The sequence below is a fragment of the Mauremys reevesii genome, linkage group 7 (assembly GCF_016161935.1).
Source record: "Mauremys reevesii isolate NIE-2019 linkage group 7, ASM1616193v1, whole genome shotgun sequence".
NCBI lineage: Eukaryota > Metazoa > Chordata > Testudines > Geoemydidae > Mauremys > Mauremys reevesii.
In genome coordinates, this window is record NC_052629.1 from 81202467 (window position 1) to 81216867 (window position 14401).

General features: G+C 46.8%; 1 protein-coding gene across 4 annotated transcripts in view; it reads right to left on the minus strand.

Annotated features, from left to right (window-relative positions):
• Positions 1-13996, minus strand: part of MAPKAPK3 (MAPK activated protein kinase 3) — a 97286-nt gene extending 83290 nt beyond the window's left edge. Inside the window, exons 1-2 of one of the 4 annotated variants that reach the window (XM_039482519.1) lie at positions 13873-13996; positions 9401-9726 (exon numbers count right to left, since the gene is read on the minus strand). In XM_039482519.1, the coding sequence (XP_039338453.1) occupies positions 9401-9625 (225 nt within the window). In that variant the 5' untranslated portion in view covers positions 9626-9726; positions 13873-13996. Of the gene's footprint in view, positions 1-9400; positions 9727-10103; positions 10123-10450; positions 10540-11657; positions 11843-13872 lie in introns of those variants that run through there. The other 3 variants (XM_039482517.1, XM_039482518.1, XM_039482520.1) reach the window with 3 other exon arrangements.
• Between the last annotated feature and the right edge of the window lie 405 nt (positions 13997-14401).

The following is a 14401-nucleotide window of genomic DNA, read 5'->3' on the forward strand; positions in this document are numbered from 1 at the left end:
TGCCTGCGGGAGGTCCACCGGAGCCCCGGGACGACCGGACCTGCCGCAGGCAGGACTGCGGAGGGGGCGCTCGTCCCGCGGCTCGGCTGGACCTCCCGCAGGCATGACTGCGGCAGCTCAAGCGGAGCCGCGGGCTCCACGAACCGTCCGCAGCCGCGGGGGGTCCAGCCGAGCCACACGGGACCAGCGGACCCTCTGCAGTCATGCCCGCGGGAGGTCCGCTGCTCCCGCGGCTCCGGGGCGCCTCCCGCGCATGACTGCTTGGGGCGGCCAAAATGGTAGAGCCGCCCCTGACTTTAACACAGGAAAATGGGGGTCTCTCCCCATTTTTTGGGCAGAAATTTAATAGCAGAGGGCTAGCAGGGCTCCTCATTTTTCTAAGGCTGCATTACTTGTACACAGGACACCTCACCACGTTTACTAGTGCACTATGAAGGCGAAACGGGCCTGAGCCTTGACATTCAAAGGAGGATGTGTTTTTCCCTCAAACTGCAGAAGGCTGGATCAGACGTTCAGTTCAGGCATCCCTGTGCTGTGAAGTATTACCAGAAGTAATTAAAACCGAAGCAGACTTGTCTAAATAAATGGACATTTTGTTATTCTAGCTTACTGGGTGTTTACATTAAAACTGATATGCAAAATCCAGTTATCTGTAATGAGATGCCCAGTCAGTGTGAATTAGTGAGGTTCTACTGTCGTTAAATGGAACAGAAGGATTTAAACTATAAAGGGGAAAGAGATGGGGAGAAGGGTCATCTATTCCTAAAACAAAGCGATCTTAGTCAGGTCTGATGGACAGACAGACAGACCAAGGTGACAAGATTTGTATCTGTGACAGTTTTTCAGATCTTCAAATCTGCTTGAAGCCACAGAGACACACCTTGATCTTCCTAAGCTTTGTTACAACACATGTCTGGATGGAACATGTTTCAGCTTGTTGGCACACTAGAAGAGAACATAAAAAGCACAGAAGGAACAGCAATACAGCTTGCTTTTCACAGAGACCTTAATCGTTTTACAGCATCCCCTTCCTTTCTGCATTTCCACTTTACAGGCTTGATGAGTTAGCATCCACCTGTTATACCCCTATTATACAACTCTTCTATGGTTAGAAATCAGCCCACGCTGGCAATAACCACAAGAGACCACTAGACTAACCAACTTATTTACATCTGTAGAGTGCAAGCCAATTGACAAACTCCATTGATAACCAAACCAAAACAACTGGTCCATAAGATGCAGCAGTTCTAGACCAACTGCAGAGAGGTAAGTGCTTGCATGATCCTGGTCTTTCAAGTAACCCATTGATTTGCAAAAAGTTTCTTGGGACAGATAAAATAATCTACTATCCACCCAGTGGATGTTTATTTTAGGTATTTCATACATGATCTGGGTTTGGCATCTAAGAACAAAGTTCAGGGTACCAATCTCACACTATGCATATTTTAGGTTCTGCTCCAGTTCAGGTAGAATCTTCCTGAAGTATGCTTGTTTCACCCAGCATCTGCCTTCTCCCACATCCCATTAGCTCCCTGGAGCTGGAGCTCATTACATGTAATCGTTTGTGATAATGATTCTAGAAGTCCTGTACCAATGAGACAGACTGGCGTAAACAGATGGCAAGGGTTTAAAAAAAAAAAGTAGTTGAGATTAAGATGAAGTGTCCTATAGTCGGAAGTCCTAAAATTCCACCTACAAAACACAATCACTCTTACATGCGTTACAAAATTCCAACTCTGATAATTATATTTGACACCCTGAATTCCCCTGCAGTTTTGGTATGACCCAGCATTCTTATTTCCTGTCCTAAAATGTTGCAGTGTTGTTTTACACTGTTATGCAGTTGGAATTCTTCACTCTAAAGGATGACTTCAATGGAAAGAGAATTAATACTAACTTCTATCAACCAGGAAACTTGCTAACATTTCTCGTTCTGTATCAAATCATCAGCTGAAAATCACTTCCACATTCTTCAAGAAGCAAAAGGTATTGATCCTTCACAGGAAAATGCCAGCCCAAACATCTCAAGAAAATGGCAATGATACCCATTATCAGGGGATGATTTTATGCACTACAATCGTAACCATTGCCTGCATCTGCACTTTGAAAATGTTGATTCACTGCCTTGGTCTCAGTCATGTAAAACTGCACATTTTTTGCACTCTGTAAATGCTGCCCTCATATGAACTTTGTATTCTCTCTCTCAAACTTTTTACCCTCTCAGGTAATAATAAAAAAGGCACTTAAGAAAGCAAAGGTTACCTACAATATAGGTAAGTTTCCTGTTTGGTTTCCTGTTGCTGAGCTGTTCTGATGTGAATTCAAGGCCTGCTTTCCCAGAAGCTGGGAATGGGCGACAGGGGATGGATTACTTGATGATTACCTGTTCTGGTCATTCCCTCTGAAGCACCTGGAATTGGCCACTGTCAGAAGACAAGATATTGGGCTAGAAGCACCTTTGATTTGACACAATATGGCCTCTCATGTTTTTATATGTTCTAATGTTCTCGGGGCATTAGCTTATGGGGAGCCATAATCTCCAATTCTTAACTTTTCCAGCAGCCAGAAGGTGACAGCCTAGTTTGTTCTAGGCTAGAAGACCTGAGGAAGCAGGCCCATTCATACACCAAACTCATGTTGCCCTAACCAAGATGAGGAGGGTGTTAGCGTATATTGTGTGTGTGTGCGCAAGAGGGAAAAACTCACAGGCAGCCACTCTGCCATTTTAGTCCTTTTTCGTAGTGTATCAAAACGCTCAAACCACTGCCTTTGACCTTTCTGGAAATCTCAATGTTACCCCTGCTCAGCTACTAAGTTCAGACTAGCTCAAAAGGAAAGAGATCCAGGGATTAGTAAAAGACACAGCCTGCCCATGGTCTGCAAGTCTCAAATAAAAAAACAGTTTTGTGATCTACAAGCCGTAATGCACTGATTCTCACTCAGTGGGGTGTGAAGCAGAAGTGGGTTAAAGAGGATGCTCAGTGAGTCACATCCAGCTGCTGACCAGTGTAAAAATCTCAAACTCTGAGACACAGTGACAATGCAGTAACAAAAGGAAAGAAGAGGCTCACTCCTGCTGATGCTATCCCTGAATAGCCACCCCTGAGTTTGAGGACAATTGTTTTCTCCCTCCACACTGTGCTAGGCTCCAGGGCAAGAGGAAGCAGTGCTTTAAGGATCTGTTTGACCAGCTTCTCATCCACTAGCAGCAGTTCGTTGCCACCCTGGAACGGAGCACCGTGCAAGCACAGAAAAGCCTCCATGACCCAGAAGACCCTCCAGCCTCCTCACCCTTTTTGATACACCTCCATCCTATAAACCTAAATCACATCATCCTCAGTTCCACTGAGCTTTGTGGGATAGGGTGGGTCATAGGATGATTTTTTTGGCCACTTTGTGAGTCTCATTCCACAGAAGAAGAAAAAAAGTGTTGAGAACCACTGGCCTTTTTCAAGAAGGCAACTTTCAGTAACCGTCATGTTTATTATCTTTGTCCCAGGTAGAAAGCTGGCCCAGATTCCTTTATCCCCATAAGGAAGGGACATAATAGAGTGCTTTCAGGCTGACTGCAATGCAAGCAGAAGGGAAGTTAAGTATCAGCACTTTCTCCAAGTCTAGCTCCACAGGGAAGTAGAACTATGAAGAATGGGGTCAGGACACAAAGGAAGGGACAAAAATGCAAGAGGGCTTGTGAAATCACCTAAGTTATGGAAGTGAATCTAGGTTAGTTGCCTACCTGGCAGAAAAATAATAGATGTGTGGACTACTCAAAATTGCCTTCTAGAAGGCCACTGTCCTGTAGACCAGTTTGTTTACTCCTCCACCCTTATTGTTTGGAAACATTGCTGTACAGCCAATGTGTCATTATGCCTATAAGCAAGTAGCCAGATTAGATTTTCTGAACTGTGGAAGCAGTGTGGGTGGCATTTCAATCTATTAGAAACAAAGGTGACAGCACCTTTAAAAAGCGTATAACAGAACACTATGCCAAGCAGAGTAAACGAAGCCACATAACACTTCAGAAAAATAAGCAAAGCCACAGTCAGAACCCCTGCAGTATCCTGGGAGGATGCCTTGTGTTTTCCCAGTCTAAAATGATTAGTGAAATTCTAACTAGTTCCAATTACAGGCACGGACTAAAGGAGACAACAGGGACCTCCCAATTACAATATGTAGTGCTTGACTGACACATGGCTCTGCGGATGAATGTTTCTGCCTCTTCAAGCGTTTTTCTCTTGAGTACCTCCGTAAAAATTCCTTCCGTTGAGTAAGCTCTGTGCTGGCATTGTTCCCTTGTGAAAGAAAACCTGCTGGAAGAAAGCAGTGCCATCTGCCAAGTCAGGAGCAGCTTTGATGGGAGAGTTTGGTGGTAAAGAGAACCTACTGTTGATAAGCTCTACCTTCAGCAGCAAGAGGATTTTTTTATTTTGTTCAGGGGACTTGGTTACAGGGAGCAGAGAGGTAATGGAGGAAGTGTGTGTGCATGTGCACATGCATATGTTGGTCCTGCTTTGAGCAGGGGATTGGACTAGATGACCTCCTAAGGTCTCTTCCAACCCTAATATTCTAAAACACTATGTATTATATGACACGCACAAATAAAGCCCTAAAGATACCCACTTCTGTCCCTCTTTCCAGCTTTTGGCTCCTTATACAAAAAAATTTACACACAAAGTAACATTTGCATTTCTCTGCTTTTGAGTGTTTTTATAATAATTCATCCGCCCCTACTGTTTAACCACACCAATGCGAGACGATTACATGCAAGTGGGGAATAGAAAGCAATGGTAAACTGAGAGCTCTTGAACCTATTTTTCCTCTAAAAGGAGAACAAGCCTTACACTGTAGGATATAAAAGCAGAGTTTCTGAACAGAACGTATTTCCAGAAGTTTTTACACAGCTATTTTGTCTGGATGGGCTGTTCTGAGGTCCCATGAGGAGCAGGAGAGGGACTTGTGCTGCTTGGTTCAGGATCCCGGTGAAACAATGACAACATCCTCCCTGAACATTGCCACCTCTTAGTATCTTCAGGATTCAATACAGATTTTTCTGTTCAGGACAATTAAATGATTTTGTCTATCCTTCTGTGGTTATTTTTTTCTTTGTCATTTTTTGGGAGTGGCTGCACTCTTAGCCATTGGCAGTTTTACATAATTGCATATTTCATTTTGTACTTGGCACTCAGACCCATAGTGATGAAAACTGTATACATAGAATATGGCATCAGCTGCTATTTTAGCTCTCCATGGCCTTTACACACATCTTAACACCTTTCTGGCCATTTCAGCAGAACAAGGGCGCACTCCCTGAAGTGCAGACATTTCACTGGAACATTACAACAAGACTTTAGTGATATACCAGGTACATCAGACAGAATATAGTTTTGGTTGTGTGTGTGTGTGGGAGGTGAGGTAGGGGATGGGATTTTGTGTGCCCTATATATGTTAGCACTGAAGGGGTTAACTGATTTTTCAGCATCATTTTTGATTACAGGGAACCTCAACACTGGATGTCTCAGATCTCTTTCTCCATCATTACTTCTTCCTGCTCATTAGGCAAAGGGAAGCCTGTTAAAAAGCACATTACCTTTAATTTCTGACATTCTTCTCTGTAGCTTCATCAGTACTGAATTAGTTTTTTAAAATTACATCTATATCCAAGACAGTTTATTACATGATTTCACAGTTACAGAATTTGCATTCAAATTCATCCATTACCACAGAACCATGCTCTAGAACAGAGACTCTCAACCTTTCCAGACAACTGTACCCTTTTCAGAAGTCTGATTTGTCTTGCATACCTGTTACACCTCACTTAAAAAGTACTTGCTTACAAAATCAGACATAAAAATACAAAAATGTAACAGCACACTATTACTGAAAACTTACTGACTTTCTCATATTTACCATATAATTATAAAATAAATCAATTAGAATATAAATATTGTACTTACAATTCAGTGTATAGTATGTAGAGCAGTATAAACAAGTCATTGTCTGTATGAAATTTTAGTTTGCACTGACTTCATTAGTGCTTTATATGTAGCCTGTTGTAAATGTAGGCAAATATCTAGATGAGATTTTGTACCCCAAGGAAGACCTCTGGGCACCCACAGGGGTATGTGTACCCCTGATTGAGAACCACTGCTCTAGAACAGGGGTGGGCAAACTACAGCTCGGGGGCCACATTCGGCCCTCCAGACATTTTAATCAGGCCCTCAAGCTCCCACCGGGAAGTGGTGTCAGGGGCTTTCCCCGCTCTGGCGCTCCAGCCAGGGAGCAGGGTCAGGGTCTTGCCCCACTCCACACAACTCCCGGAAGCAGCAGCATGTACCCCCGTCTGGCTCCTACACGCTGAGGCTCTGCACGCTGCGGCTCTGCACGCTGCCCCTGCCCCAAGCCCCACCCCCTTAGCTCCCATTGGCCGGAAACCACAGCCAATGGGAGCTACAGAGGTGGCACCTGCAGACAGGGCAGCACACAGAGCCGCCTGCCGCACCTCCGCATAGGAGCCAGAGGGGGGACATGCTTCTGCTTCTAGGAGCCGCTGGAGGTAAGTGCCTGCCCCAGCCTTGATCCCCTCCCATCCTCTGAACCCCTCTGTCCCAGCCTGGAGACCCTCCTGCACCCCCAACCCTTCATCCCCAGCCACACCCCAGAGCTCGCACCCGCAGCTGGAGTCTTCCTGCACCCCAATCCCCAATTTCATGAGCATTCATGGCTCGCCATACCATTTCCATACCCAGATGTGGCCCCCAGGCCAAAAACTTTGCCCACCCCTGCTCTAGAAAGTAAGCTCACATTTTAAAAATGTCTAGCTCTTAGAGCTGCAACAAAAACCTTGAAAATGTGAACCAAGCATGAACTTATATAATGAGGCCTGCCTGAGTCTGCAGACACTGTGAAATAGCTCTGAATGTTAATTGTTCCCTTCATTTTAATGAGTTAGGTCTGAAAATTAAATAAGTGTCAATATTAACTAATTCACTACGACAGATATGACTACGACTACACTCCATAATTCATTGCTGGTCATTTTAATCAGAAACAACAAGCTAATGTACTTAGCCAACAATCTCAAACACCCTCCTATGCCTGCCTGTGTGCCAGAAGCCTCAACGTTCCCCCACCCACTTACCAAAACCTGCAACTCCATCCTAATAAACTTCTGCAATTCAACTATGTGTTGTCAATACAGAAATCTGCAGGAAAACTGAAGATGTGAGCAATGCATTAATTAGTCCCCATGTTATTTTGAGCCCACATTTCTGTACAGATTGATATTTTCATGTTTAATCAATTAAAAGTCCAATATTTCTGTCTGCCACACCAGCATAGTACAGAATGCAAGAACCTTGCTGTAGAATTCAGGTCCAGCCTGCTAGAGACAAGGTCTTGTCCATACCACAACAAGTTATCCAGAAGATCACTAGCAGATTTGTCCTACTCTCTGCCAATGCATTCAGGGTTTGAAGGTGGGGACAGAAAAGGATATCTGAAGTCTTCTAGATATTCTAGTTATCCCAATTAATGCAAAAGAAGCAGTAATGAGTTCTGAGGCAGTTCACACAATTTTGTTGCTTATGCTTGTTTACAGACTCAGTGAAGATTAACTTTGTCACTATTAGGGTTAAATTTGTACAATACTGCACAAACCGATAGGTAAGCCCTATACTTATTAGTGCATGTTTCCTGCTCTATTTATCTAAACAACACTTATTACCCTAATATCGGCTCATCATTGATAAGTGGGTAAACACGTTTGCCCAAACCTGATATCTCTGATCTGTTTTCATATGCCCTACTCTTTTGGAAGTAGATAAGAAAATGGAATTACTCACTCACCCTGCAGTTTTTATTCAACAACTGGAAAAGCTCCTTAAAGCCCTAAGAAATATTTTATAAGAAAAACAAACAGGCAAATATTTGTCAGGGACTCCATTCCATCAGAACTGTAAGTCTTGGACCCCAGGATCCATATTGCCCGTTAGTACTTTTTTTTAAAGATGGAAAACCAGAAGACTGGCAATACTCACCAGCAACTACACACCACACCACAGATACCCACCAACCCAGGAACCAATCCCTGTAGCAAACCTCGCTGCCTACTCTGTCCCCATATCTACTCTGGCGACACCATCACAGGACCCAACCACATCAGCCATGCCATCAAGGGCTTATTCACCTGCACGTCTACTAATGTTATATATGCCATGTGCCAGCAATGCCCCTCTGCCATGTACGTTAGCCAAACCAGACAGTCCCTACGTAAAAGAATAAATGGACACAAATTGGACATCAAGAATGGTAACATACAAAAGCCAGTAGGTGAACACTTCAATCTCCCTGGACATTCTATAACAGATTTAAAAGTCACAATTCTTGAACAAAAAAACTTCAGAAACAGACTTCAAAGAGAAACAGCAGAACTAAAATTCATTTGTAAATTTAACACCATTAATTTGGGCTTGAATAGGGACTGGGAGTGGCTGGCTCATTACAGAAGCAGCTTTGTCTCTCCTGGAATTGACACCTCCTCATCTATTATTGGGAGTGGACTGCATTCACCCTGATCGAATTGGCCCTGTCAACAGTGGTTCTCCACTTGTGAGGTACTCCCTTCTCTTCATGTGTCATTATATAATGCCTGCATCTGTAACTTTCACTCCATGCATCTGAAGAAGTGAGGTTTTTTTACGCACAAAAGCTTATGGCCAAATAAATCTGTTAGTCTTGAAGGTGCCACCAGACTCCTTGTTGTTTTTGTGGCTACAGACTGACACGGCTACCCCCTGATACAATACACATAAAGGCATCAGGCCCTAGACCAGGGGTTCTCAAACTGGGAGTTGGGACCCCTTATGAGGTCACGAGGTTATTACATGGGGGGTCACAAGCTGCCAGCCTCCACCCTAAACCCAGCTTTGCCTCCAGCATTTAGAATGGTGTTAAATATACAAAGAAGTGTTTTTAATTTATAAGGGGGGGGGGAGTCGCACTCAGACACTTGCTATGTGAAAGGGGACACCAGTACAAAAGTTTGAGAACCATTGGCCTAGACCTATTGCAACAGATTCCTGACTGTTGATTGCATAGTATCCATATTAAAAACCCTGACTAAACCACTCAGGGGGGAGGGCTGGGGGTGGTTTCAGTACTGGTAGAAAAGCACAGTCAGTTATATAAATGATAATTATTACAGAAACTCACTCAGGAACAGTCTGAAAAAGACCTCGAGTTTGAAACAACATACTGTTACACTAGACTGTCTCTCTGCATATCCAAGAATCTCTAATGCATCTCTCTCTGTTTTAGGCATCAACAGAAAAGATGGCCTTCTGTGGGATTTTGAGAGATGAGCTTTGGCCTCAAAAATGTATACAAGAAAAAGTCTACATACCTTTAAAGCGCATTTCTGCTCTGTCACCTTGTTAAAACACTCCAGTACTTTGCCATTAACACCCAAGCCTAGCACCCGTTTGGAGAGCTTATAGTCATCAGTAACTGCATGTTTTTTTATTTCTCCCCAGACATGGACAGGTCCCCCAGGCAAGGATTTCACATTGCTCTTGCTGTCCTCATGACTCTCTGGCTGGGGCGCCTGCTCACCCTCACTTTGTTCCATAGCACTGAGAAATTAGAGGTTACAGATGTAGACACCAGATCCTCAACAGATCAAAGCAAGAGCTTCGAGGAGTCCATTTGGTTGTATTTCACTCAGTTTTCCTAAACAAAAATGCAAATAAATATTAGCAATTTACTTGGTAGAATCAAACTCTGCTCCTACACAAGCGCCTCACTCTCCTCCCTTCTTCATATTTAGACATCTGGCACTACCAGACTTAAAAATGACTGAAGATGGCTGTTCACATCAGAAAAGTAAATTTCGCCTATCAGCATAAAGAACTTGATCAAGTTGCCTTGAATCGCTTATTCAGAGGTAACAGTCAATCACTATTTATCTACACTGTGGCAGAGCCTGGGGCCTACGCCATGGACCCAGATCCCATTGTGCCTGGTGCCATACAAACACAACAAAAAGATGGTCCCTATATCCCAAGGAGCTTACAACCTCTAATGACAAATGTTGAAGACAGTTGTACCTATGATCTGAATATCAGCCTTACAGCACTGAACAGTGACTGAAAGGTTCAAAATCACCCAGTTAATTACAGGCCTAAGTGAACTTGGTTTCAAATGAGTCACTGATGCACCGACTCAGGAACAGGACTGCGTAGAGAGATAGAAGAAAGCCCTAAATAAGAGGTTACCTAGTTGCCCTGGTACATAAGCTGGAGAAAAAGCAGGGGGAGGGTGTCCCCAGCTGAGTGGCAACCTGGTTATCCCAGTGCACAGGTCAAAAGGAAGAAAGTCCCAAGGTCTGGGGTTCATTGATCATACATAATTGAACAAGTTGCTGGGAGAAGGAAGCCCCCAGCTAAGGGATTACCTGGCAATTCCAGTGCAAGAGTAGTCCCTAGGTGAAGTCAGGTTGGGGGAAAAGGCCCTCAGGTGAAGAATCACCTGGCCACTCCAGTGCTGGGTCAAGAAGAGGGGCAGGTGATAGGTGAAATGAAATACATGGATAAGGATATACTTGGCTGCCCTAGTGAAGAGTTATGGGGCAGGGATGAAAAAACATGTGAGGAGTTATGTGGCCATCCTGGTGCACGGGTCAAGGATATGGGGGAGAAAGCCTTCAAGTGAGGGTTTACCCAGCTGCTCTATTGCAGAATTCAAGGGGATGAAGGCCCTAGATGAGAGGTACACGTAGGGTGACCAGATGTCCCGATTTTTGGGTCTTTTTCTTATATAGGCTCCTATTACCCCCCACCCCATCCCGATTTTTCACATTTGCTGTCTGGTCACCCTAGGTACATGACTACCCCCATTCAGCATCCAAGGCTGGGGGGGGGGGGTGTATGTGGAAGAGCTGGCCCCCAGATGAGGTGGTAATGACAGCCCTGGTGGAGAATCACAGGAGAGAACCCCAAAGTAAGGAGTTACCTGGCTAAACTATAGCAGACTGGAGGAGAGGAGGCCTCAGGTGAGGTGTTACCTAGTCACTACAGTTAGAGCACTCTGGGCATAGGGGGAGGAGGGGAGGTTAACCTGGGCTTCCCCTGGGGCACAGTTGGGTGGCAGGTGAGGGCCCTTCTGGGCTTCCTCTAGGCCAGGTCACAGAGGTGGGGGGAGGGTGCAAGTGTGGGCCCACCTGGGTTTCACCCAGGACACAGGCATGGGGGAGGGACAGAGCCCAGGTGTGGGCCCACCTGGGTTTAGGGTGACCAGATGTCCCAGTTTTATAGGGACAGTCCCGATATTTGGGGCATTTTTTAATATGGGCTCCTATTACCCCCCACCCGCTGTCCCGATTTTTCACACTTGCTATCTGGTCATCCTACCTGGGTTTCACCCAGGACACAGGCAAGGGGGAGGGGCAGAGGCAGGTGAGGGCCCACCTGCGTTTCACCCAGGGCCCAGCCGGGGGGGGAGGGGCAGGGCTCGGGGAGGGCCCACCTGGGCTTCCCACCGGACAGAGGCGAGGGAGGGGCAGGGCCGGGCAGGTTACCTGGCTGCCCCGAGCAGAGCTAGGGGCGGGACGGGCCCAGGTGAGCCTGCCCGCCGCGCTATTTGGGGGGGGGGGGTAGGGTTACCTGGAGGTGCCCGCCGCAGGTGAGGGGGGGGTGTCCCAGAGGGACGGGGCTGCTGCAGCCCCGGGCCGCCTCCCGCACAGGGTCCGGCGCGGTCTGTTCCCCCGGCCGCCAGGAGAGGCGGCCGCTCATGTGACGCCCCGGTCCCGCCTTCCTGCCACCGCCGGTCCCGGCGGAGACACGCGGCCCAGGGGAGGGGCAGGAGCACGTGCTGCGCCAGCTGTCTGGGAAGGGGAGGGGCGCCGCCTAGGGTACTAGCCAGCCACAGGGGGGGAATATACAAGGTACCAGCCAGTGGAGAGTGTGGGGGGCGTGATGCACAGGGTACCAGGCAGCCATAGGGAGTCTCTGTGAGAGGGGGAGGGAAATGCACAGGGTACCAGGCAGCTATAGGGAGTGTGAGAGGGGGCGAGGGGATGCACAGGGTACGAGCCAGCCATGAGGGGAGAGTATGTGTGTATGTGAGATGCACAGGGTATGAGCCAGCCCTGGTGGTGGGGCGGGCACAGAGTACCAGCCAACCATGGGAGTGGACTGGGCCGTGGTGGGGAGGGAGATGCACAGAGCACCAGCTAGCTGAGAAGGGTGGTACCAGCCAGCCAGGTGGGAGCAGACAGGGGTGAGAGGCACAGGGTACCTGCTAGCCAAGGGGGGAACGCACATGAGCTAGGCAGGCAGAGGTGTGAGGGGGACACAGGATACCTGCCAGGCAGGGAGGGGGGGCACACAGGGTACCAGTCAGCCCAGGAGGGGGAGCAGGGACCAAGCACCAGCCTCTTGACTAGGAGATGTGCAAAGGGCAGGGGGCATTAGCCACAGGGGTATTGCCAGGTCAGACACACAAGATAGCAGAGGAGGAGGTGGTATTATGAAGGGGTACACGTACCTTCCTTCTGGAAGGAGGGACACATTGGCAGGGTGTGGGTTGTGGTGGGGAGGGACACAAGGATTATGTGTTAATTAGTTAGATGGAGAAACGCAAAAATCAGCTTTGAGGCAAAAAGAACTGATGTGAAATACCCTCCTGGTAGAGAGCAAAAGGATGAGTCAGAGGGCAGGGAGAACCTTAGCACTGGTGAGTGTGGCAGGCATGACTAGTAGAGACAGGGGGATAAAAATAAAGACACAAACCCACGCTGAAGGCCCCCGTGCCTGCTGTAATGTAGTACTGACAAACCTCACAAGGGTTCTGTCCTTAAAATTGTTTGCTTCTTTTCTTTTTCTGGCAACACTTGTAATGCCAATAAAGGATTGCTCACAGAACTGATAAAGCTATAATCTTCCATGGGAAGCATTATGACTCAGAATTCTCCTTTGGTTTCTTCTACAATGGGAAATTCAGGTACCGTATTCTCTGCTGCTGCAGCTCCCCCAGAGGGTACGATGGTAGAGGGTAGGTAACAGACACACCTGGAGTATTTTTACTACTGTGTCCAGTACCCAGTTCAGACCAGCTCTAATCAATATGTTTAGACACTACAGCAGCCCATCCATATAGGCATCTCAACATTGTCCACAGCAGTGTAGCTGAACTCGGGGGATTTTTTTAAAGTGACCCTAGGGTGGACAAGGCCCAGTTGTCACTTCAGTGCCTGTGTGCAGATGCAGGCAACATATACAAGAGAGGCAATAACAAAAGAGCTGTATTTCTTCCTCACTGAGAAAGCCAAGGACATGCCTCTCCAGCAGCAGGCAATTAGGCTTACGGTGCATACTCTGAGATGGAAGGCTCCAGCACCAGCTGGATGGCCCACTCTTTGGGATGCAGGGGGAAGGAAGATGCATTCATTATAGCTGGGAATAATTTGGGATGATCTTTTAAGACAGGTGTCACAGTAGTTACATGATGGGGATACCATGCATGCATGGTGAAGCTGTTAGAAGACCAATGAGCAGCAGACCAAAACGAGAAGAGGCTGCTACAAAACCTGAGACTCTAAAACAGCAGCAAAGGAATTGTCACTCCTTTCTTAGGGCACCCTCAGTAGAGAAGGGTTACTAATGGCAAAGAAGCCTAGCTTGCAGAAGCTTTTGCCCTGTTCGCTTCACAGATGAGTCAGTCGCTGCATCAGTACAACAGGTCCTGGGAAGAAAGACTTTTTTTTAATATATATATATATAAAGGTGAGGGCGGGGGGAGGAGAATTCCAAGTACCACTGCCAGTAACACCCTTCCCTGAGGCACAGATTGATTAGTAAAGAGGAGGGAACCACTTACAAAACACAGCTGCATTAGCCTTCTTTGAATTTTGGTATCACTCCACTTTTGATATGGTAGCAGTGTGACACCTTCTGGTGATAATGGGCATATCCCAACAGCAAACCGGTAAAGCATTAACAGGGAAGATTGAAGCAATCTTCTCAAAGGCTGCATCAAATGTGTGTCCCGCACCCTGTTATTTTAAAAGTGAGACAGGATTGTCACATTCAGTCTAAATAAAGTCTGTTTATTAACCTGTAAAATTTCTTCTACAAAGCTAAGCAAAAGGAATCAGTAAAGCAATTTGAACAGGCTACACAGGGCTGTCCTTACCCATATGCAAAGTATGCAGCTGCATAGGGCACCAGGAAATTTGGGGCACCAAACTCACCGTGCCACCAATGAGTGCTGGGGGGCAGTGCCCTCTTCCCCCCAAGCCTGGGATCCAGCGGAGCAGAGCAGGCTGGGGCCAGGTCACTCCATTTCCCGCAGGAAGTGGCCAGCCCCTGTCCCCCACGGAGGCCGGGGGCCCCACACAGCCCCCCCC